This window comes from Syngnathus leptorhynchus, chromosome 12, assembly GCF_054491065.1.
Source record: "Syngnathus leptorhynchus isolate UIUO chromosome 12, UIUO_Slep, whole genome shotgun sequence".
NCBI classification, from domain to species: Eukaryota; Metazoa; Chordata; class Actinopteri; order Syngnathiformes; family Syngnathidae; genus Syngnathus; species Syngnathus leptorhynchus.
Genome location: NC_141206.1, coordinates 7,334,896 through 7,357,995, shown reverse-complemented (window position 1 = coordinate 7,357,995; position 23,100 = coordinate 7,334,896). Strand labels below are relative to the sequence as shown.

At 41.4% G+C, this 23,100-nt stretch overlaps 2 protein-coding genes and 2 long non-coding RNA genes across 7 annotated transcripts in view; 2 read left to right on the top strand and 2 right to left on the bottom strand.

The window, feature by feature from the left end:
• The window catches only part of LOC147048171 (uncharacterized), a 153,036-nt gene extending 147,775 nt beyond the window's left edge, over window positions 1-5,261 (bottom strand). For both annotated transcript variants that reach the window (XR_015067736.1, XM_085926030.1), the window contains exon 1: window positions 5,075-5,261. The gene's annotated coding sequence lies outside the window, so the exon portion shown is untranslated. The remainder of the gene's footprint in view (window positions 1-5,074) is intronic.
• A 323-nt stretch (window positions 5,262-5,584) lies between these two features.
• LOC147048170 (uncharacterized) lies at window positions 5,585-7,178 on the top strand. The gene is made up of 3 exons (XR_015067739.1): window positions 5,585-5,711; window positions 5,789-5,862; window positions 6,646-7,178. It is a non-coding gene; the product is annotated as an uncharacterized LOC147048170 (long non-coding RNA).
• The window catches only part of LOC147048167 (uncharacterized), a 34,580-nt gene continuing 17,967 nt past the window's right edge, over window positions 6,488-23,100 (bottom strand). Inside the window, exons 5-6 of the long non-coding RNA XR_015067737.1 lie at window positions 12,299-12,351; window positions 6,488-6,929 (exon numbers count right to left, since the gene is read on the bottom strand). This is a non-coding gene — a long non-coding RNA (uncharacterized LOC147048167). The remainder of the gene's footprint in view (window positions 6,930-12,298; window positions 12,352-23,100) is intronic.
• tbx5a (T-box transcription factor 5a) lies at window positions 8,152-22,915 on the top strand. Of its 3 annotated transcripts, none has more exons than XM_085926026.1 (9): window positions 8,152-8,217; window positions 11,098-11,251; window positions 11,609-11,703; window positions 11,899-12,018; window positions 12,652-12,799; window positions 17,944-18,096; window positions 19,772-19,863; window positions 20,926-21,158; window positions 21,225-22,915. In XM_085926026.1, exons 2-9 carry the CDS (start codon window positions 11,105-11,107, stop codon window positions 21,818-21,820), a joined length of 1,584 nt encoding a protein of 527 aa, XP_085782152.1. In that variant the 5' UTR covers window positions 8,152-8,217; window positions 11,098-11,104; the 3' UTR covers window positions 21,821-22,915. The 3 variants fall into 3 exon arrangements, with proteins under 3 accessions (XP_085782152.1, XP_085782151.1, XP_085782150.1); XM_085926025.1 differs by having other exon boundaries at window positions 21,222-22,915; XM_085926024.1 differs by having other exon boundaries at window positions 20,926-22,915.

Below are 23,100 nucleotides of genomic sequence, written 5' to 3'. Positions count from 1 at the left end.
TTCGGCAGAGACTTTGGGGGGGGGGGGGGGGGTAGATGTATTTCAATGTCAAATTTGGTTCTGGGCAGTTGAAACGAAATCGTCATATAGACTATTTAAATTTTACCACGTGTGTAACTTGAGGAGGCGGCGATGGCAATTCTTCTTACAAAAAGGGTCAATGTAAGCAAACAAGCCTTACACACACACACACAAAAAATTATATTAGCACTTTCGAGTGTGACTTTGAAAGAGGAAGGAAAAAACTGTCCTCTCCTTTTGATGGCTCCAGCTCAGAGTCAAAAGTTTATCAGGTCTATCTTTATTTGTATGCAGTCTGGTTAATGTGCAGCGAGGCTGGCGCTAGGGGACGGACGCAAACACGTCGCGCTCTGTCTAAAGTGAGGCCCGCCCGACCGCCCGCCCGTGCTTGACTCGGGTTAGGGTTATTGCTCACCTGGCGCCCCTCTTGCGCGCCTATCTGCACTTTATTGCAAGCCAGGCGGCGAAGCGTCTGCAGTCCGCTCAGCGCCCCCTAGCGGAAGTTAGGCGTCTAATTGGACCGGGCGATGAGGGTTTTTACAGCCCTGTAGTCATTTTAACTATTTATACTAAAGGTATGCTAAAGACTGTAGTCATTTAAACTATTTATACTAAAGGTATGCTAAAGACAAGAAAAAAATCCATTTGTATCTACCCAAAACTATACAAAGTATGTCTGAGAAATTTCAGGACTGGTGTCACACAAAAATAAAATTTCAGGCCCATTAAGCTTGTTTTTGTTTTTTATGTTTTGCTCCAGCTATGTCCTTCTCCGGCGGGAATTGTCAGATGCCCAGGGCATTGTGAGCAGGCGCCAACATGGCCAAGACCTTGTATTCAGGAAAATATTTTTGTTCTCAGAAAATTACATCTTTATTTCTGTTACAACACACCTCTTGTTATTAAAATAATCATGCATGGACATCAGATTTACGTGATGTCACAATCATCTAATATAGCTTCTTATTTGGCCCGAAGCTAAGCTAGAAAGGAATAATTCGCTTATCGTACTTGATTTATTAGCCGCGGGTCCTTATTTATGCTAGCGTTTTATCGCTAATTATGTTTAAGGATTTTAAGGATCCCCGAGGGTTTCCAAACCTGATTGTACAGCAACCTACACAATTGTGGTTTACAGTGTTGCATCATCCTGAGAGTTGACTCAGGTAAGCTACCAAGCAAAATTGTCTGGCCTCAAGATGGAAAGTTGAAATGAGTTTACCAAATTATTGGGCGCAGTTAAATGATGCAAGATAGTTCTGACTGCACCACCGCAAATTCCATCGTGAGAGCTGACTCAGGTAAGATACCAAGCAAAATTGTCTGGCCTCAAAATTGAAAAGTTTAAATGTCCAATTATTAGGCGCAGTTAAATGATGCAAGACAGTTCTGACGACACCACCGCAAATTCGAACTATGATCACTTGTGTAGTCTAAGCTATTTGATCTAATGCAGTGGCCTTATAATCACGGAACCTAAAAAGATAAACAGCCAATGTTGATGACGTTTCTCGACTATGATTCAATTAATAACAGCACGTAAGCATTTTTATACACCTCTGTCATTTTGGACAAAAAGTGTGTTTGCATTGAAAAGGGCTAAACCCAACCCGGCTGGTTCAACAGGTTGTGGTCACTTTACTTTGAACAAGTGACGGGTCACTTGCGCCATCTAGTGGATTTGATCTTTTTTTTTTAATAAATTCAGTATCTAACAGAAAATGTAATATAGTGCAGTATCGGTACGTATATGATACCGCAGTGTACACTTCTGGTACTTATGATTTAGCATGTAGAATAGCGATGGCTGGAGGGTGCCACCATTTTTCATCAGTGCTACTAGAGGTTAACATAGGAATGTATACTTCGTAACCAGAAGTATGACAAAAGAAGATATGTTTGCTATCCCTGCGAATACTGCAGTACAATAGAGGAAAATGACACAGCATGCAACAATACAGAGTAATCTGGCAGCGGTGGATTAGCTCTTTGCCTTTTTAATGTGTAATGTTGGGATTTGCCGTGGATAAACACCCCGCCGCCGCAGAGCACTGCATGGGATCACACTCCCCGTCTGATGAGAACACGGCCAGAGAGAGTGTTTGAAACATTTGTGAAGGTTTAAAGTGCGCAGATGGCAAACACTATAGACGTGCACAAAGGCAGATGGTCAACAGTGGACTGGAGGTGGCTGGACGTAAAGTCCATGAGTGGTGGCGCCTTTTAATCTGCGGCTGCCAGAACACGTACGGCTTACTGGCCCTGAGCCTATGCATTGTTACATGACAGAGATTATTGTTATTATTATTGTTATCTTACATGAGTGCAGTGTGGCTGATATAATCTCAATACTAGTCATTATGAAAAGAGTGCAAGTGATACTGATGGCAGATTTATTTAAAAAGAAAAAAAAAAAAACACTTGCATTTTAGCGGATGTTGTATTTAATGTGCATTAAAGCTCAATCTCCACTTGCCGACAATAAATATAGCCGAGTCACACGGTTCAGTTGACCTTAGCACGGTTGGACTGATGAAATTATCCGTGAATAAAAACAATGATTGTAATCTGCTCTATTTTCCTTTTCCCTGCTATGGTGCAAGCAGCTGAGACTATCGACTGGAATAGCGTGGCAAGGCTTGGCATGGTAGGTAGGCATTAAAGAGAGAGCGGGGGAAAGGGAAGAGGAAAAAAAAAAGAAGAGTTTTAAAGCCCTATTGAAGTCAGGAGGTAATGGTTTGTTCTTTTATGGTGCGGCAGCACACTCTAGCCTCCAGAAACCGTTACTACAGTAAAGTGTGCACTATTTTATTTCAACTCACTTGTGTTTAATGCAATGTTTAATCATATTACATTTACAAGTAGAAGAATAGTGTGACCTTTACTTTCATTTGGTCATTTAACAAACTCATAACTCAATTGACTTGAATATCAAAACGATTTTATCGATTAGCATTGATTGAAATGCCATTAAAAATTCCGGTCCTTCAATGAACACAATTATCGGGGGGGGGGGGGAACAAATACGTAACTGCAAAGGATCTTCAGCTACACCAGGAAGTGACACCGATACTAACTTGACTGTGTCAAAGCGCAATGAAAACATCGGTTCAGCCCGCAGGACTGTTTGAAGAGAACGAGCCCGGGAGGAGTAAAAACAACTTTGGTGTTTTGAGATGTCTGAACTGATGGCGAGGATGAGGTTACACGGTTGTCTCCACGGGTGTTTCTGTCAAACGTGACAACTTCTTCTCGGTGATGATACGGCGCCCCGCAGGGCCGAGCTGTGTCTGGACCCGTACGCGGAGCCCAGGGTCTTGTTCACATACGTATGCTTGTCATTTCACATAGTAGCTTTGAAAAGGACATCTGACAGCTAAACTACGATAAACAACAGTTTGGTTCTTCTAGACTATTGCAAATTAGCATCGCGGACATTATCCGCTACTATATTGCAGCTAACTCTTTAAAATGAGTTTGTGCTTAAAAAACTACAGTAGGTTTTTTTGTATTATCAAAATTATCAAAATATATGATCAGAATTTACATATATTGAGTACACATTTTCATATGGTACATGCCCTCCTACCCTCCGCCACCACTTAAGTTGCTGATCTATTGAGTACTAAAAGACCTGCAAGTGATTCCCCACGTTATGAAATTGAGAAAAAAAATTCTTAGAGATGGACAAAGTCAATAACGTGCGTTCTCATGAGTATAATGTATTCCACGGCTGTCCGTATAGATGCATCAAAAATGCACGTGTTCAATATATGTACATCATCATCGTCATTTCAACACTCCTCCGCATCTGTACCTGACTCAAAAGCAGAAGGTCAGATGTAAAGGGAAAAACGTCATGTGTGGCATCACGTCTCGTTTTGCACATGCTCACAATCTGCTCTTTACGTACATTTCACTCACTGGAGCTTCTTGGAAGTGGAAATGAGCTGTGCGGACTAGGAGAAGACAACCAGCGCTCCTTTTCAAGAGCCTAATGGTCTGCAACATCAGCCTCACTTCATACGCAACCGCCACGGGCACATTAGAGACGCAAAACACTGACAGACGCAGGCTAAACGATGCTACAGGCCGCCGTGGCACGCAAGGCCACGCTTTGAAATAGCCACGCATGGACCACATATGATCAAATGGACAGATGCGCTTCCAGAAATATCAACTCCTCCAACTCTAGGATTTCTTTCAAATATTTGTACACTGGTATACGTTGCTAATATTTCAAAAGAGCCATGTGAATGAATATCATTGAATTGTAGTTGGCTAGGGATTTTAAATACCACTAGAGGGAGCCAGAGTACTAATAATGATACCTTGGCGAGAATCACTGAGTTTGACTAAAAAAAAAGTGATAAATAATTAAAAAATAATAATAATAGTCTGTTCCAGACTGTGTACAGTATAGAGTGCGCGTGGGGGGAAATGTTCTCATTGTTTAAAAGAAAAGGGTCCCAACTCAAACTCTAATGTAGCAATAAACACAAACACACGCACACACATAGTTTGACTCTCTAAGCTCACATTACACCAACCAGCATCCCTCAGAATACATTGTGGTTCCACCACTCCGTCATCAGTATGCAAAGATCTTACGACTGGCACACACACACACACACACACAAAAACTTCACACACACACACAGCATGCATGGGTTCCTTCTTATAAATAGCAGCAGCAGCTACATGGCCGGAGGCCTCTCATGGTACCCCAGAATAGCAGCGCGATGAATCAAAGAAGACATTCAGCAAACCGCATTGGTCACACTTCCCGCAAACAGGAAGTCACACAACAAGCAAGCACATGTCTGAGCTGGAGCTAAACCCAAGTAGCGCCAAGCATGTTCATTCAAAACTAATCATTGTGACTTTCCAAAAGAAAATGCATTTGGGGTCCAAATGCATACACAACACGCGTGACCATTGAATCAACACCATGCGAGTCAAGGTCATCATAACACACAAATTGAGTTAGCAGATGTGCAAATTTTTATAGCTGTAAGCTAAATTATTTCTATTAGGAAGTCAACATTCTTACCGGCTGTCTTGGTGGTCCCGAGCTGATTAATCCTTGTGTTATCCTCCTTTTTTTTTCATTTTAAAATAGAAAAGCTAAATAAAATGGTGACTCCAAGTAAAAATATTCCATTTCAGGAGCACTTCCACAAAGCCAGAGTCAGACAATCAAACAGAAGCACTTTCACCTGGCTGTTTGGGCCTTTGGTTCCGCCCACTACAGGTAAAAACCACCTCAAAATTTAAAGACACCCAAATGGTGACCCACCCCTTCATCCAATGCACACTTGGTACAGCCCTACAGGTAGGTCATGCTGATTGGGGCAACTCTGTCAATTCATTTTTGTTATTGAAAGAAGGGAAGTCGATTTGAGGCTGCAAGAAGAGATGCAGTGCAATAACATAGTTTATCTCTATCATATTTATTCTCTCTATGTTTGGTGTTGATTTTAAAGTAAATTTTAACTGGGAGTAAAAAAAAACTACTTGAAACAAGCACGCTTTGCCTCTTAATTGGGAAAACTGCAAGCAACTGTAACATGAATACTTTGAAAGGTTTACCTGTGATAAACGAGGGTTCACTATCATTAAAAAAATATATGTTTTAGTTGTTTTCATACACCAGAGGAACCTTTTTCTGGATGGAGCAAAGAGTCAAGGTGTGATTTAGAAACGGCCTCGTTTATAATTTCTGGATTTGACAAGCGTCGTAATTTGTGCATTTGAACATGTCAAGGTTTCGAGGTGCCGTGACCCCATCGAGGTGAGACGTGATGGCCCCCAGGCTCTCCCCTTCACTCCCCCACCCAGGTCTGTGGATATTAAGAAGGGACCACACCGCACGCTTCCCATGGTCGTTAGCTGGGCTTTTACACGCCATGTGTGCGTCACGACGCGGCCACACTTTTCATATTCATTTCGAGTGACCCCAAGGGCGCCTATAAAAATCTCTTCCCAACAATCAGCTATATATGCTGCGGGAAATGATCACGTTTTATTTAATTCGTACGAAATATAGTAATTTAAGACTACTCGTGTGTTATAGATGACAGGCAGGACCATTATTGCTCGTCCACTAGATGGCAGACAACTAACCAGAGTAACTATATACATACATATATACATATATTCATGCAACAAAACAAAATTGTGTGGAAATTTGGCATGAAACAGTCAGAAAATGCAGATATTACATCGTGACATAGATATGAGTGCAGGTTTTCAATGTCCCTGCAAACTAGCCACAAATACAATGAATGAGCTATTTCCAAAATACAACACTAGAGGGCAGCAGAGTACAAGACATGAGGATCAAGCCAGGCGTTGCCTCACTTGTGTCCAAATGAGCTTGCCCTTTTTTTGTGTGAAGGAATTTTCATCATATCACATTGACAAGATTGACAAGTTTTGAGAAAAAAATATTAATTTTGTTGCTTTTTTTCCCCCTAAAAATATCTAAGCCCACCCCATGCTCGTTTCTTTGCATTTGGGCTAGTGTGGGGGATGTCGATGTGTGTCTGTGTGTGTACTGGTGCTGGCTTGATCAGGAAGTTGGAATGTGGGTCCCCGTGTGTGTGATGTGATTGTTTGCAGGAACATGTCAGCCCCCCGGCTCGCCCAACCCGACCACCAAAAGGCCCGCCCAGTCACCAAGGGCCGAGGCGTGCCACTCGGCTTGGAAAAGTGGACCTCTTGTACATCAATATGTACGTGTGTGTGTAGGTGTGTGAATGTGTGTGTGTGTGTGTGTACCTTTGGGCCGCGTGTTGCCATGGAGGCGCAGATAGCTTATCATGCTCGTCTTAGTCCAATAGAACAAGGGTGAAGTCATTTGAGAGGTCACAGTTCACAGGCCCTTGTGTGGCCAGGCTGGCAGGCTGGATTGGAAAGAAGACGATCAATCAGAAGGAAGATGGCCGCAGGCTCATTCAAAGTCTTCTTGCAAAAAGCTAATTAATGTCACGTTTGCACACATGCTTAAAGACATATGCTTTTTTTTTTTCATCAAAATTTCATCAAGTGGAGGGTCAACAAATGCTGAATTTTATTTGGTCAGTTTTGCACTTCCGTGCTTGCCTGCCAAAAAATATAAAAAGGGGTGACGGGGTGAGATGGAGGTGCAAGACCCAAATGGGCTTTTTTTTATTTCAGTTTTGTACTTTAATGCTCGCCTATTAAAAAAAGGTGGTAAAAATGAAGAGAAATAGACTACAACCGATTGCATTATTTTTCTCAGTTTTGCACCACATCAGATTTTTACAAAAAGGAAAACAAATATATTCCTTTCTAATTTTGACACTTCTGCACCACCAGGCTTGCTTACTTAAAAATATACAAAAATAGCTTTCCTCTTTGTTTTTCAACTCCACGCAGACCAATGTTCTATGTTAAAAAAATGGAAGAAGTTGGAGATTGTACGAAGGTTATTTTCTAAGTTTTGCATCTCTATCTTTTCCTACTAAGCAATGTCACAAAACTGGTGGCAAAGAAAACTTTCTTGTAAGTCATCACGCTTGTCTGCTGAAGAGAAAAAAAGAGAAAAATTTGCCATTTGAAAGACTTTTGTACCCAATTGACTGCAAATATAATATTTGTTCTCACTTTTTTTTCAATAAAATAGTCATTAAAAAAAGAATGAGCAAACATTGACACCATCTTGCTTGGTAAACAAGAGAAGAACAAATTGAGAAAAGCAACCTAAAAAAAAATGCTGCTTAACAAAACAAAACATAACTATGTTTGCCAGTTTTGTTCTACAGATTATTAAAAAAAAAAACATGTTTGTTTAGCTATTCATGCATGCCTGCACGACAGACACAATAATAACATTCATTATCATTAGCCTACTTCAGCACGCCTACTTCCTGACATTATTGTCTTACGTAAAGCTCAGGGAATTTTCTAATTGACGTGCCCTGGCTCAAGGAAGGTTCCAAAACATATTTGGATGTGACGACACTGCAGCCGGTCCACAAATGAGCGAACATCAACGGCCTGTTTGGTGCTTATTCCGTCATCTGGCCTAGCTGACACTTTGTTTTTGCCTCCCGTCCAGATTGGCTTCCACGTGTTGATATTTTTGCAGGCGGACCCAAGGAGTCCTGCCTGCAGCCAAGAAGTTCCTGCAAGCTGCTTGAAGACACACGTCAGAGCACAGCCAAGGAGGTAAGGAGCACCTACTGTAAGTATATTTTCGTGTGTGTGTGCGCGTGTGTGTGGATACTGTTTTTGATTAATCCATTTTTAAATTTGTGTGTGTGTGTGTGTGTGTGTGTGTGTGTGTGTGTGTGTGTGTGTGTGTGTGTGTGTGTGTGTGTGTGTGTGTGTGTGTGTGTGTGTGTGTGTGTGTGTGTGCTGTTTTTGATTAATCAATTTTTAAATGTGTGTCGCACACTGACAGTTTAGTTATGAATTCATGTGATAGAAATTTTGCGCGTGCAGTCGCTACAGGTTGGCCTTGTTTATGATTGGGTGATTGTTCAATATTAGACTGAATGCTAATTAGTCTGCACAGCGATATGCTTTGTTGTGACATTTCTTTTGGAGGATTTGTGGATTTGAAAGTATGCACAGGCAAAGTGACTATAACATGGGGAAGGAAATAGGAGAGCAAGCAATACATGTTTAATATTAATACGCGCGTCATTTCGCAATTTAGGTACACCGTGTGATTTTATAGCAAACGCAAATTATGTAAAATAAACTAGAGTGAAGTCTCGAAGAAAATGATTTTTTCTTACCTAACTCCAATCCTAAATGCGATGGTGCGCGTGCAAGATTAGATTTGCGCGCCACGTGTCACGTGACGTAAACATGCGCTCTAATGGTGTTAGCGCAAAGTCGCTATAAATATGATAAATTAGAATATTTAATTTGTGCCGAAGGTGTAGGATTTTTTTTTGCCATGATCAAACGAAATTTAAAAAGGTTTGATATTGTTATTATGATATAATACAATTCATATTCTTATTTTATTGTTTTAATTAATTGTACTGGCAGTGTTAAACTTGTTCTTAGAATGAATGGATTGGCATCTACTGAATTACAACATGCAATTTGAATTTCAACATGCTCGTTCTCAAGTTTACTGGCTTTTTTTATTTTATTTGGGGGGGGGCAAAAGAGTTAACTAACAACTGTTGCAGCACGCTTTATAACGCCTATAACTGTCTATAGCGCGCTCATCACAATATAAAACCTATCGCAACAGATCACGTTTCTGTTCCAAACACATTTAAAAAAATAAGAAAATCACAAATTTGCGTACACATTCAAATATATATTTTACACTAAACGGCATGTTCGGGACAACTTGGGATAATCTCAATCGTGCAGCATTTCTTACTGCAAGTACAAATGAAATGTTTTCTTTGCATTCTATAAAAAAAATCAACTTTTTGCTCCCAAAACGTAAGACGTGCATGAAATAATCAACAATTACATAAATAATTAGTACAGAAAGTCAAGTTTTGGTGTATTATGAATAAGTATCAAGCACAACATCCTGCATGCATGATCAAATGATTTTTCTTTCGTGTGCAGCAAAACTGATGTGGTGTCAAACCGGAACACCTAAAAAAGCAGTTTTAAACCACTTAAATTGTTTGTAAACGTTGAAATGGAGTCATTGAGAAGTTCTTTTTTTTTAAACAACAAAATCTAGAAGAAAAAAAACCATGATGCCACCGTTTGTTTAATGAGACACTCGCGTGCGCGCACACACTCACTCTTGAGGGAGCCCTTCAGCACACTGATGCGGTTTGCAAACTTAAAAGGCGACCAGGATCTCAATTTAGAACGAATTTAGGGCTGTATAGCCGCTTCACACCAGAAATGTGCATGAAATTCGAAGTCACCATAGGAAAAAAAAAATAATAATCAGTATGGCGCCTAACTTTGGCTGCAGTGACCGCATGACATCCGGCCAAGGGTTCGAATGTTAGTTGGGGGGGCCCATTAGGTACATATAAAAAACAAAATTACAAACTGAGGCGGGCTATTTATTTGTGGAACGACTATTTAGTGCATTGCATTTTTTTTCCATGGAAGCCACCTTGCAAGGAATTTTGGTATCTATCTATCTATCTATCTATCTATCTATCTATCTATCTATCTATCTATCTATCTATCTATCTATCTAAACCCCCCCCCCCCACACACACACACACACACACTCTCCTTTTTAAGCCCTCCCCACGCAAGGATACAACTTCCGCTTCGCACGCTTGCCCATTGATGCTCATTGGCTCGGTGGAGAGAGAGAGAGAGAGAGAGCGAGAGGTGGGAAGAAGAGGGGGTCTCGTAAGAGTGAAGAGAAAAGAAGGAGGTGGCCGACCTGCTCCCGGGGGACCCAAGCGCAAGGCAGCCAATGCTCGACGCATGCAGCCGCCGCGGCTCACTCGAGCGCCGCCAGCCCTAAAATGCACCGCCAGCATTTCAGCCACTTGCAGGCAACCGCCGGGTAGCTCCTCATAGCCGACGCTGAGACGCGAAGCCCTGTTGCCGGACACGCACGAACTCCGCCACTCTGGAGCTCGTATTTCGCGATCAAAAGATGAATACTTGGAGATACCGAGCCTTGGGTGGATTATTTGGACTTTTTATTTTTTGATTGTGATTGAGGAAGTAAAGACTATTCTCCGAAGCGTTTTCTTTTTTTTTTCTTTCCCTTGTCTTCTTGGTTGGGGGTAAGATAAACCAGATCCGTAGCGTCATCGTGTTTTGTGGAAACAATACTCATTTCATTGTAATATTATTATACTACAAAAATCTGCCCAAAAACTAAAAAGAGATCATGTTGAGCTAAAAAGGGGGGAGGGGGGGCAAGATAGGGTCCTGTGGGCCTTCCCAGGTGTCACGTGTGGTCCGTTATGTGGCGAACATCAACAACATACTTCATTTGCTGGCTAATTTACTTGACACGCTATTTTTTTGCGTACTTAATGTCTTTGTCAGTTTAAATATTCTAAATCAAAGCGTGCTCCTTGTTTTTATTTTACTGTATATTTTTTATTTATTTTTATTTTTTTGTGGGGGCTTTTATAGTCCAGAGATGGCCGACCCAGAAGAGACTTTCAGCCTGCAAGCCTCTCCGGGTGCTGGTTCGGATTCGAGGGAGGTTCCGAGCGAAGATAAAGCCGAGAAGCCCAACGGGACGTCCGGCAAGTCGCCGTCCTCGCAAACTACCTACATCCAACAGGTCAGCGGACTAAAATAGGCTACAATGGTATTTGGAGCATTATGTAAAACTAATCACAAATATGTGCATTAAAATAGATACAGCTCTGGGGAAAATAGAGTTCGGAAAATGATGAGTATTTTAAGTATTTTATTGGTCTGAAAAGAAATGGGCTGTGAGGCAATATTTCGAATTTAAGAAGCCAGTAGTTCCTAGAATAAAACAAACATTTTATTCTAATCAGAAAACGGTAGCTAAGCAGAGTTAGAGAAACTGGAACTTAGTGAAACTTGTTTCGAACTAAAATTGCTATTAAATCAACTAAGTACAATAATTAGACAAGTGCTCCCCCACTGCCAAAAAAATATATGTTTTCAGGGTATGGAGGGTATAAAAGTCTACCTGCACGAGAGGGAACTGTGGGTGAAGTTCCACGAGGTGGGCACCGAAATGATCATCACCAAAGCGGGCAGGTAAAACATGACTCACGCACTCACGGGTCACTTTATTAGGCACCCCTGACCGTATTAATCGATTGTTTGTAACGCGCCAGTACGCTGCGTTGTTCGTGGCGCAGCAAAATTGCTTTACACGAGGTCGCAAAATCATTGACGCTGCAAAATTTTGCATTCAGATCTTTGGAAACATTTATTCCCCCCCCTTGGCAGGCGAATGTTCCCGAGCTTTAAAGTGAAAGTCACCGGCCTGAACCCCAAAACGAAATATATCCTGTTGATGGATGTAGTGCCCGCAGATGATCATCGATACAAGTTTGCTGATAATAAATGGTATGTATGTATGTATGTATGTATGTATGTATGTATGTATGTATGTATGTATGTATGTATGTATGTATGTATGTATGTATGTATGTATGTATGTATGTATGCAAAAAAAAAATCATTCAAATTAAAATTGTCCACATTTGGAGAGTTTTTGGGTGCATTTCTGTTCGTGCAACAACAAAATTCAATATTTTTTCGACGACCCCTTAACTTTTACCTAAGTTTTAAACAGCAGGATATATCAGTCACATACTAGAAGTTTGTTATTTTTTCGGTGGCTTACCTGACTCATTAACTTTCTGTCGTGTTGCGTGTCGTGTTGAGTCAGTGCACAGCCTAAAAAGAGAGAGCGAGAGAAGCGCATGTCAATAGTGTCACCAAAATACGTTCAAAACCAATATATTCGTTTTGTCTTCATTATAATCATGATTAATTGATCTAACGATCGTCTTGCCACACACACAAAAAACCGTGTTTCATTTTTTTCAAAATCTCTCGTCACTTGCTTGTGCGTCATGCGCAATTGCGCGCGTGCGAATGCTTTTAAATATCCTTTTCCCACTTGTTGTTCGATCCATATTTTTGGTTTTAATAATGTAACGGTTGGTGTAACTGCGTACGCGACCTTGCATGCAGGTCGGTGACAGGCAAAGCCGAGCCCGCCATGCCCGGGAGGCTGTACGTGCACCCGGACTCTCCGGCTACGGGCGCCCACTGGATGCGGCAGCTGGTCTCGTTCCAGAAGCTCAAGCTGACCAACAACCACCTGGACCCGTTCGGACACGTAGGTGCCTAGGCCTGTCTCCTAAATCTCTATCCTGCGTTTTATTGGTAAAGTTCTTGTGCGTTTATTCGACTCGAGAGAGTTTTTCCACGTCAGCCTACATTTGCGTGTGATGGGCCGAAACCGTTTAAAAAAAAAAAAGGATCCGTAGATATTTTGAATTGGGAATAGAAAGTATTTTGAAACTGTTCTTTTTTCTTTATTTTTGGTCATTTGCATTTTGCATTGCAAATTTTGGTCACGCACTCCACTTAATCTGTAGAAGAGAAAAATTAAAACTTTGCTCCAGTGTGGATTTAGTTTGCACATTGATTGTAGTCATGCTGACTGAACATTTTAAGAGGACTCTCGATATAGAAGATGACTTCATTGTTTGTAATAGTTTCATGTTCAAGTAATTAGCAACCGAGGAAACTCTTGTGAATCAAATGCTGGCCCTTAAACGGCGTGCACGTGCATTTGGAAAAAAAGGAAACTTTTTTTTTTTTTTTTTTAAACTGAAGTGGGCCTGTTGGCCATTTCCTTAAAAACTCATTATTTCACATGAATGAGCCCGCCCCTAAACATCTGCGACACACACACACTCCATCAATGTGCCTCCATGCTAATAAGAGGCTTGTTGGCTGCAGTTTTCCATCAAACGCTGATGTTTTGTAGAAACTATTAGCCCACGCTCATTAAAGTAATGAGCACGCTATATAGGATATTAGCTGCATGTTTTCTATTTAGCCGAGCCACTTGAATGCTGGTGGATTTGATCACCGGGATGAGTAAAACCACAATTATGAGAATGTGGAAAAGCAAATTTTCACATTCCCAAAATATTTTTGTTGAATGGCACAGTTGAAAATTGTATTGGAATTTGCTGCCTTGAAATTTTGAGTTCACTCAACTTTTGTTTTTTTAACAGTGCAGTACAGTATATTTGAATTTAATCTATAAAAATCCAGTACAGTGTATTTTTTAAGCGCAGCTCAGTTGTATTTATCTTTGAAGTACAGTACAAAAAGTTTGCTTTTAATTTTTAGGAATTGTTTCTTTTTAAACATTAAGTACAGTATTTTTTAGTTAGCATATGTGCAGTATATTTTGATAGAAACATTCTCTATGCGCAATTCTATTTGTCTTTATTTATCTGTAATGTTAATGTTTCAATTTTGTATAATGTTACAGCGGAAAACAATGTTCAACATCGAGAGCTGAAAAGTTGTTTTTCCCGCAGCAAGCTATTTGACAAGATGCAATCCTGCGTTTGCGTACGGCCACGATAAACTTTTTACAAATAAAACTTCGGCTAGATTTTATGCTGAACACTTGGGCCTACTATGCTACTGTATTTTAATATTGGTCATTATAGTGGCACTTGGGCACCTCAGCAATTTTGGAGGAGAAAAGTTTGAGCAGCACTATAATAGACATTCCGTACACAAGTGAGCTGCCACGCATCCAGGTCGCACCTAGTTAGGCCAGGAGGACCCAGCTGGCCAAATGAAACCGGAGCTCGGATGGAATGTGAATGGTGTTGTAAATTTTTGGTTGGAGTGCTGTTTTCTTTTTTTCTTGATTAGTTGCAGCGTACGGGGTACGGTCGTCTTTTTGCTGCCCCTGGGAATCATAAATGACAGGCCGCATGGTGGCGCGCCAGAAATATGGCTTGTGTTGGTGCAGCTGGACGGAATAAATTGGCGGCTAGCAATTAGGATGAGCCCGAGGCGGGAAGTGCAACAGTCGCGCGGCACCGAGCGCAGGAGCTCAATTGAGGATTATTTGGAAAGCAGTGAGGAAACAACCAAGCTTAAACTCTTAAGCCAATGAGTCGCAAAAGTGCTGAAGTGCAAGCAGGAAGATTTGATCAGTTGGTTGCAGGGGCCAAGGGAATGGGCAGGTATTTGTACGGAAATACATAAACATGATTGAATTATTATTATTATTATTATTATATATAATGAAGAAAGTCAAGCACTTGAAATTGGCTTTTCAAAAAGATTTATATTGACCCATTGTTTACCAAAAAAATGATATTCCAACAGGGGTGTGTAGATTTTTTATAACGACCGGATACTGAATTTCTTAAAGAGGGGAAGTGAACTGAGATAATGTGTTTGCACAAGTGTGCACACCCTTCTACTCTCTGTGATGTGACTTTTTGAAGCACCTGCCCGTGAAAGTCTGAATTCAAGTTCAGCTGTTCATCACCCCATTCATTTAAATAGGGGTGTGTAGACTATTTATACCCAAGCTACGTGTATATTTAATTGCATTAATCTCTTGTTGGATTTGGAGTTATGGTCTGTGTTTATATTTGAGTGGCAGCACGTAAAGAGCAATAGCGATGGCGGCCCTGCCTTTGTAATTCCAAGACTGGAAGCCGGGAGGAAGCCAGAAGAAGCAAAAGTGATCCTTTGCTATCATTGTGAGGCATGAAAGAGGAGGGCTTGGGGTTAGGAGTGGCGGGTTCGGGTTAGAACCCCACTGGGTGGTCCGGTGCAAACACCCCTATCTCCACCTCTACAGTATGCGGGCTGGACATTGGAAAGCCGCGGCTAGCAGGCGGTGTCATTTTCCGAGGTGAAATGTGCATTTTGGACCTGACATTTTTTTAGCTTCTAAATTTGTGTAGTGGGATGTTGCTTTTGAAGTGAAGGGACATTGTGCTGCTCCTTCTGATGTGTGCATAGAATCCATGCATATAGCTGACAGATATACAAAAAATACAAAGACTGACATAAATAAGTTGCAAAAATAGATTTGTGTAAGTAGTCGCTGCATGACATTGTTAGTAGTGAGGCAAAAGTGTGCATTAGTTGTCATGCTGGTGCTACTATTTATTGAATAAATGCTCAAATGGCTTGATGACCCACTTTGGTCCATGCCAATAATAGACGGATGGCTAGCCAGGTCTCTTTTGTTAATGCTGATATTTAATTTGATTCCAACGCAGTGATTCTACAATCTTAATCTAAAATTAAACTAAAGCTTTGTCCGCGTGTATATATTTAAAAATACCGCACAATAAAAAGAATGCATGTCCATATTTTACGATTTTTTTTGTGTGATCGACATATTGACATTTATGATAAAGAAATCGTCAAAGGTTTGTCCAACAGCAATCGCTCCAAAAGTCAAACCATGGGGGAAGCCCTGGAGCTAATGAAGGACTTTTAGGACATGCAGGCATCCATCTATCGTGAAATCCCGCCCGTTGTTTAGTGGCCGGGCTCACTCAGCACGTTCATGCAGCACGGCGCGGACGCAGAAAAATGTCCAGTCCGGTGTCTGGCCTTTGCCAAAAGCTACTGCAGCATGAAATGCGATCAAGTTCAACTGGAAACTAATAATGGAGCACTATTGTATCCTTCTATGGCCTCCGAGGTTCACTCGGCCCCCAAAGAGAGCCTTGTGGAGGCATGCCGGAGGTCATTGTGGCAGTGAAAGGCAGGTACAAAAACAACCCTCCAGATAACAGATAGGCCAGAATACCAAAGGTGGGAGGGCGAGGGGGAGAAAGGGAACAGCGAGGGCGGGGGGGGGGGGGGGGGGGAGCTCATCTTTACATTTAAATCTTAAGGTTTGCCAAGACGAAATCCAACGTGGCGTTTCCTCAAAGGCTGTAGGCTTTATGTGGCGCATTTTAACTAGTGAAGACGCAGAAAGTCAAGTTCAAGCCGATTGGACGGCGGCCATACGCGGGTGTCCTCTGCAAGTCGTCACTTAGCACGTTCGACTGGGTAAGAAAAGCGGCGACGTGATTGTGGGGATCGCTTTGGAGTTACATGAGGAAAACTTTAGAGCAGCTTTGGCAGAAAGGCGGCCGATGGGAAGGTTCGAATGAGTTCAAAAGTAACATGTGCTCCAATTTATTATGTTTTTTTTGTCAGTTAAAGCTTCATATCTGATTGTGCCGGTTGGCAAGAATGCAAGTAAACAACAGATGGGGTTTCAATCTGGGGTGCATCTGAAGCATCAACACATTAAAATATTCAGGCCACTTTTGTGTGATGCTCTTATGTATACTGAAAAAAGTTTGCCGATTCATATCACAGGTCACAAAACATTGAGAAAACATTTGGATCTAATGCTGTTCTTATTTGAAGGTTTAATGTGGACGCTTGAAATATTAGAACCACTCCTACATTGTGATTCTCTCAAAAATGAAAAGTATTTGTTCATTCATGTCCATTTTCTAATGTGGACAGATTGTGAGTTAACTGAGGCTGGCTGCACAAATGTTACATGATTTTTTTTTATTGGCATCATGAAATGTAAATTATTAGCATGATAAGACATCTTGAAGGATTTTATGAGTGAGGGGTTAACAATTTCAACAAAGTATATCATGTTTGTTGGTCAAAGATCTCTGCATTTGGGGGAGGAGCTAAGGCTAAGTAGCAGCGTGTGCATGGGGGGTTGAGAAAAAATATTGTAACCAAATTATTTTATTGTGGGATTAAAGTTGGAGCCAATCGTTTTTGTAACGTTTTTTAAAGCGACTGCAATTGTTAAAAATCACATGGGATGCATTTCATTTCAGTCTTCAATATTGTGTATGTGCATTCATGTATATTAATGATGGGCATTTTATTTTAATATTTGAATTACATTAGGTGTAATATAGGCTAATCTGCACACCATGTAATTTGCATCCGATCTTTTTTTTTTATTATTAACTTTCCCCCAAATCTTACGTTATTTTTTTAGCTTTGCAGTACATATCTAAATGTTTATATCTTTGATTATATGAATATGAGCATTACTAATGTGCATCTAAAAACATTTTGAGAATTCAGCATTGACAGTGATTTTTTTCAACAGTCTTGCCAAATTATTATTACAGTTTGTATTTGTCTTGTGATGTAGTTTTGTTTTTTTTTACCTAGAGAGGAATTCACATTTTATTCCTAACTCATTGTCTGGCGCAGATCCACACTGGCTCAGCCTGGGTGGAGCTCTGCTCAAATTCCAATGTTATGATCTCACGTTGTATTATGATTATTATTATTTCTAGATTTGCACGTCATTACCTAGTAGCGTAGTAGTCGAAATATTGTGCGTGATGTTAAGCACGATAAACACCCCCCCCCCCCCCCCCCACGCTAAACAGCCAATCATAGTTTGTCAAGTTCTGATTTTTTTTTTTTCCCCAGATCATCCTGAACTCAATGCACAAGTACCAGCCCAGAATCCACATCGTCAAGGCTGACGAGAACAACGGTTTTGGGTCCAAGAACACGGCCTTCTGCACGCACGTCTTCTCCGAGACTGCCTTCATTGCCGTGACGTCCTACCAGAACCACAAGGTCACACTTTCCCTCGTGCAAATTTTGTTGGCCGGAGAAGTTTAACCGCAGCGATTTTTTTTTTACTGAATACGTTTTTTACTTAATAAATAATTTCATCAGGTACTTCGGTGAATGCCAATTAAAACTAACGATTCAGGCGGAATTAATTGAACTTGTCGGTTTGTCTGTAATTACTATCGTCATTATTTACTTATTGTTTTGAATTACGACGGGAATTTGAAAATACCCACCAAAAGACAAAAAAAATGATAACAATTATTAATAGTAGTAGTACTGTAATGTGCATAAATGCATATTTACTCATATTTTGTTTTGAATAACTAGTCATGACAAACGGAAATAATTTAGAAAATATTCATCAGGCGACTTGAATAAAAACTTTAAACCTAATGCTTTAAGATGTATTTATTTAATATTATAGTGACAGGTCACAACACATCGTCACTAAAGTTAATCAGCGTTTTTAATATTACAGTTATAATAAACTGATATAATTTTTTTCTCCTCCCAAGTTTATATTTTTAAGATGACCGTTTCAATCTTGTTTTTTTTTTTTCAATAAAAATCGAATTGAGTATAGGATACTTTGCTTGTTTATTTGAAAGTTAAAAATGCGTTTAACAGAACACTGTAACACTCTAAAAACTTTTGCAGGCGAAAACAACCCAGTGGGTCAAAAAGCAGCGACCAAGTTTCTCGATTGTTCTGTGCAAAAAACAACGTCATTTTTACGTACTATTTTGTCTTCATTTTTTTTTAATGAATAGTCGTTGCTATTTGGGATAAATAACCGCACATTTTAAATTAATGACTCTCGCGTGCGGTGATTTTTTTTCCATCTTTAGTGTGCGTGCAGTCAACCAAGTCGCGTGTATGCCCTCCGCAAATATGCGCAAGAAAGACAAAAAATGTGTAAACAGCGTCTGTTTAAGATCATTTAAACACGTGGGCGTCGATATATTTGGTTTTGGGGGGGGTGCACAGAGGAGACGAGGGTCGAGGGGGGGCGTACAGCAGACCAGAACAGAATTTGGGGCTCGTAATGCCTCTGCAGCCAATCAGCGGCTTCCTTACTTCTGGGAACAGGAAGCTACGATCTGTAGAAAGCATTCATTATTTTCCAGCGTGCTATTGCTGGGGGCTCAGATCGTAACCCCCAGGGCTAATTATTGGAGCTTTCCAGACCTGCACCCAAAATAAAAAGGCATGCATTCTCAAGTGCAGGCCCTTGAGCACAACTGTCTAATATTTGTCAACCAGGCCAACATCTGCCATAGCACTAATCGTCATAGCCGTGTTAATAATGTGCTACAGGTCCCCATGTGTCCACTTCACCTGCTCATGAAAAGACTCCCTTTCTGTTTGCCCATTTTATTTTATTTTTAAAGGGGAGATGGAAACGTTGATGACTATAATGAAATGTCATTTCAAGGATCTTTGGGGATGGGAAAAGTCGGAGAAAGGATGAAAAATTACCTCGTATTATTGTAATTGTTTTATGTTATTTCATTTATAATGAAATGTTATAAAAGCGCAAGAAATTGAAATTAAAAACAAAAATTAAAAACGTTATATAGCAGATATGTGAAAAAAATCTGATCAGATTTCATGTGCTGGGACAAGTAAGCAGAAATTGCAGTGCTTGATCGGGCTATTTCCTTATTTTCTTTAGATAACGCAGCTTAAAATTGAGAACAACCCATTTGCGAAAGGTTTTCGAGGAAGTGATGACATGGAACTGCACCGGATGTCCAGAATGCAAAGGTGGGCTTCAGCTTTGCACAAAAGCCACAACATTATCACTTAGTTTTTCCCATCCCTTTGTTAAGAGAGCGAAAGCTCACAGTACATCACCCAAAAAAAGAAATTGTCTCAAAAAGTATACAGTTGGGTCAAAAAGAACACTTTTGTTCAAAGCTCTACTTGAGTAAAGTTGTCTTAGCTTCATGCTAACAATACAAAATGCCACTGACGAGCTACTGAACAGCAGCGTCGTGTTGGTTTGTTTTAACTCTAAGAAACAGACATTTGAACACTAACGGTGCAGGAACACATGTCGAAAGACAATTCGAAAAGACTCCAAGGAGATAACGCAACCACCAAAAATTGGTCAACAAATCCTTGCCCCGAAGCTTTGCCAGGTTTGTATTACGAAGCCATTTTCAATTGGCTGTGCCTAATTTTGCGGCCAGTGATGTGGCTTTCATTGATGAATGGCTTCTTTGCATGGAAAGTGTTGTCAAATGAAAGCAATTAGGGCATCAAGCACAAGCAGGTTGCGAGTATTAACTGAACTTTGATGACGTCACGTGCACCCACAGCCCGCATCATTTTCTTTAGATCATACGTCAGTATGCACAGCCTGTATGTATTACTCGGCTCACATGAGGGATGGAGTGCGTGCAAAACACATTTTCAAAGGACAAAATCTGGTATTGTAACTTTAGCCCCCCCCCCCCCCATTTTGACTTGCCGTCCTTCCCATAAAATTTATTAGAAGCCACAAGAATAAAAGCTCTAAATTGTAAGTGTCCTGGCTCTGCAGAAAACAATGGCATGAATTTAGAAGATGCATTTCAATCTTTTTTTTTTTTCCAAGTGAAGTATTAACATTGAAAAGCAAGTAAATGTGTTCCAGCGCCTAAAAAACACATCTTTTTCCGGTTTCTTAATCAATAACAAGTCATGTAAATTTCTGTTTTCACCCATGAAAGAACAAAAAGTCAAACACTAAACTTTGATTCGGCGCGTCTCGTCAAATATTGGCCACTTCCAAGTCTCCCATTCACCATTTCACGCTTGTCTTTTTGCGTTCTCTCTACGCAGCACCAAGGATTACCCGGTGGTCCCCCGCAGCACAGTTCGCCAGCGAGTGAGCTCCAGCCAGAGTCCGTTCAGCGGGGAAGTCCAAGGCCTGGCCACCCCGAGCACTTTGAGCTCCCAATACTCTCAGTGCGAGAACGGGGTAACCAGTACCTCCCAGGACTTGCTGCCCCAGTCGGGCTCCTATCCGCTCCCGCACGAGCACGGCCAGGACTACCACTGCATCAAGAGGAAAGGTAGGCCACAGCCACTGAAATATTTATCTCATTTATCTGAAGTCTTTTTTGGGGGAATCCCAGCAGCAGCGGAGGACGACTGCCACTCGGGCGAGCACAGCTACAAGAAAGCCTACTTGGAAGGCTCCTCCAGCGAGGACGATCATTACTACCGGCCGGTGGGCTACGCGCAGAGCCTGGGCCTGGCCGCCGGGCCCTATCGAAGCGAGTCCAGCCAGCGGCAGGCCTGCATGTACGCCGGCGCCTCGCAGGGTGCCGAGCCCGTTCCGAGCTTGGAGGACATCAGCTGCAACACCTGGGCCGGCGTGTCGCCCTACGGTAGCTGCTCGGTGGCCACCATGCAGCCCGTGGAGCGACTGCCCTACCAGCACTTCTCGGCTCACTTTGCGTCCGGCTCTCTGGTGTCCAGACTCGGCGGGGTGGCGAGCCACTCCTCGCCTCAGCTGGCCGACGGTCACCACGCCGCCATGTACCAGAGCTCCGTGACGCACCAGACTCTGGGCCGCCAGTGCAGCCCCGGCGCCGGGATCCAGTCGCCGAGCGCCGGCCTGCAGGGGAACGAGTACCTCTACGCGCACGGCATACCCCGCACGCTATCGCCTCACCAGTACCACGCCGTTCATAGTGTCAGCATCATGCCCGAGTGGAACGACAACAGCTAGGGGAGCTTCCCGGGGGAGAGGGGGCGAATTTCCGATGGGCACTTATAAGCAGCGTGAACATGAGATGAGTGAGACTCGAACGCACACAGTGACAGCACACACACAAAAAAAGACTCAACTCGAAAGAGACAAAGACTTTGGTGTGGATCTCCAGTGACTGGATCTTCATTTGTTTGTCTCCACTCATTCGTTTCCGATCGCTACAAGGAAGCCAGAGTCTATCCTCGCTGAGACTGGCCGAGGGAGCACCATAGACTGATTCGTAGTCAATTACAAGGCACATGTAGAAAAAAAAAACATCACTTTTATTTGTGGTCCAATCTTAAATCCGAGCAGGACACAGCAACCCAAATGCTCGCTTCTCCAACCCACTTCATTGCCATATTTACAGTTTTGCCCAAACTACAACATCAGTTCTCAGTCTTTGCACACCAGTTGCCTTCAAATTGGAACATTGTATCTAAAAATGAATCTCCGAATTTGCTTTACATGGCCTTTAGTAAATTAGTGAGCTGTTCGAGTATTCCAAAAACAGGTCAAGAAAATTGTTACGTACTAGTTGTACTAAAATGTTCACCCAAATCTCACCAAATTGCACATTTTTTTCTTACTACAACACCCCACATAAAACAGGCTGATATTTGTTATTTGCAGGTATCCATTTTTGTTTATTCCGATAACTGTGTTGCTATGTTGAGACAATTACTGGCTTCCTTTGCAGATTCAGAAAAACAAACTCAAGTCTGGGCCACAAAAATGTCATAAAAATGTTGCAGTTTTATGTTAAACACGGTGAAAGCTTGCATTCGCTAACAATAGAATTAAAACAGGCTTAGCAGCGGGATACCACAGGGAATGTAGTTTTACGGAACCTACTTGATATATGTGAAAAAAACAAAAAGCTCAAAATTATTGTCGCCACACTTTCTATGTGGACAAAGGATTATTTTTAATACTTGTAGCTGATAGAATGTTATTTGTCAATAGTATTTATTTGTCACTCATGTAAATCGCCCGTCCATGCATGTAGCTACGATAGATGGTTATGTTATTTTATAGCCCGTTTTTTTTTTTTTTTTGTATAGTGTTTTCTAATCATACTCCGATAGAAACCGGGAGATTACTATGCAGAGGTCAGTATGTATCTAAGTACACATTAGGATATCTTTGTAAATATCCATGTACATAACAGAAAACTTGCAATAAATATAAAAGACTACATCCTTGGTTTTGTCTGTTCTTTCGGGATTAGCGTCATATTGTCGTAGACTTCTTAAGTA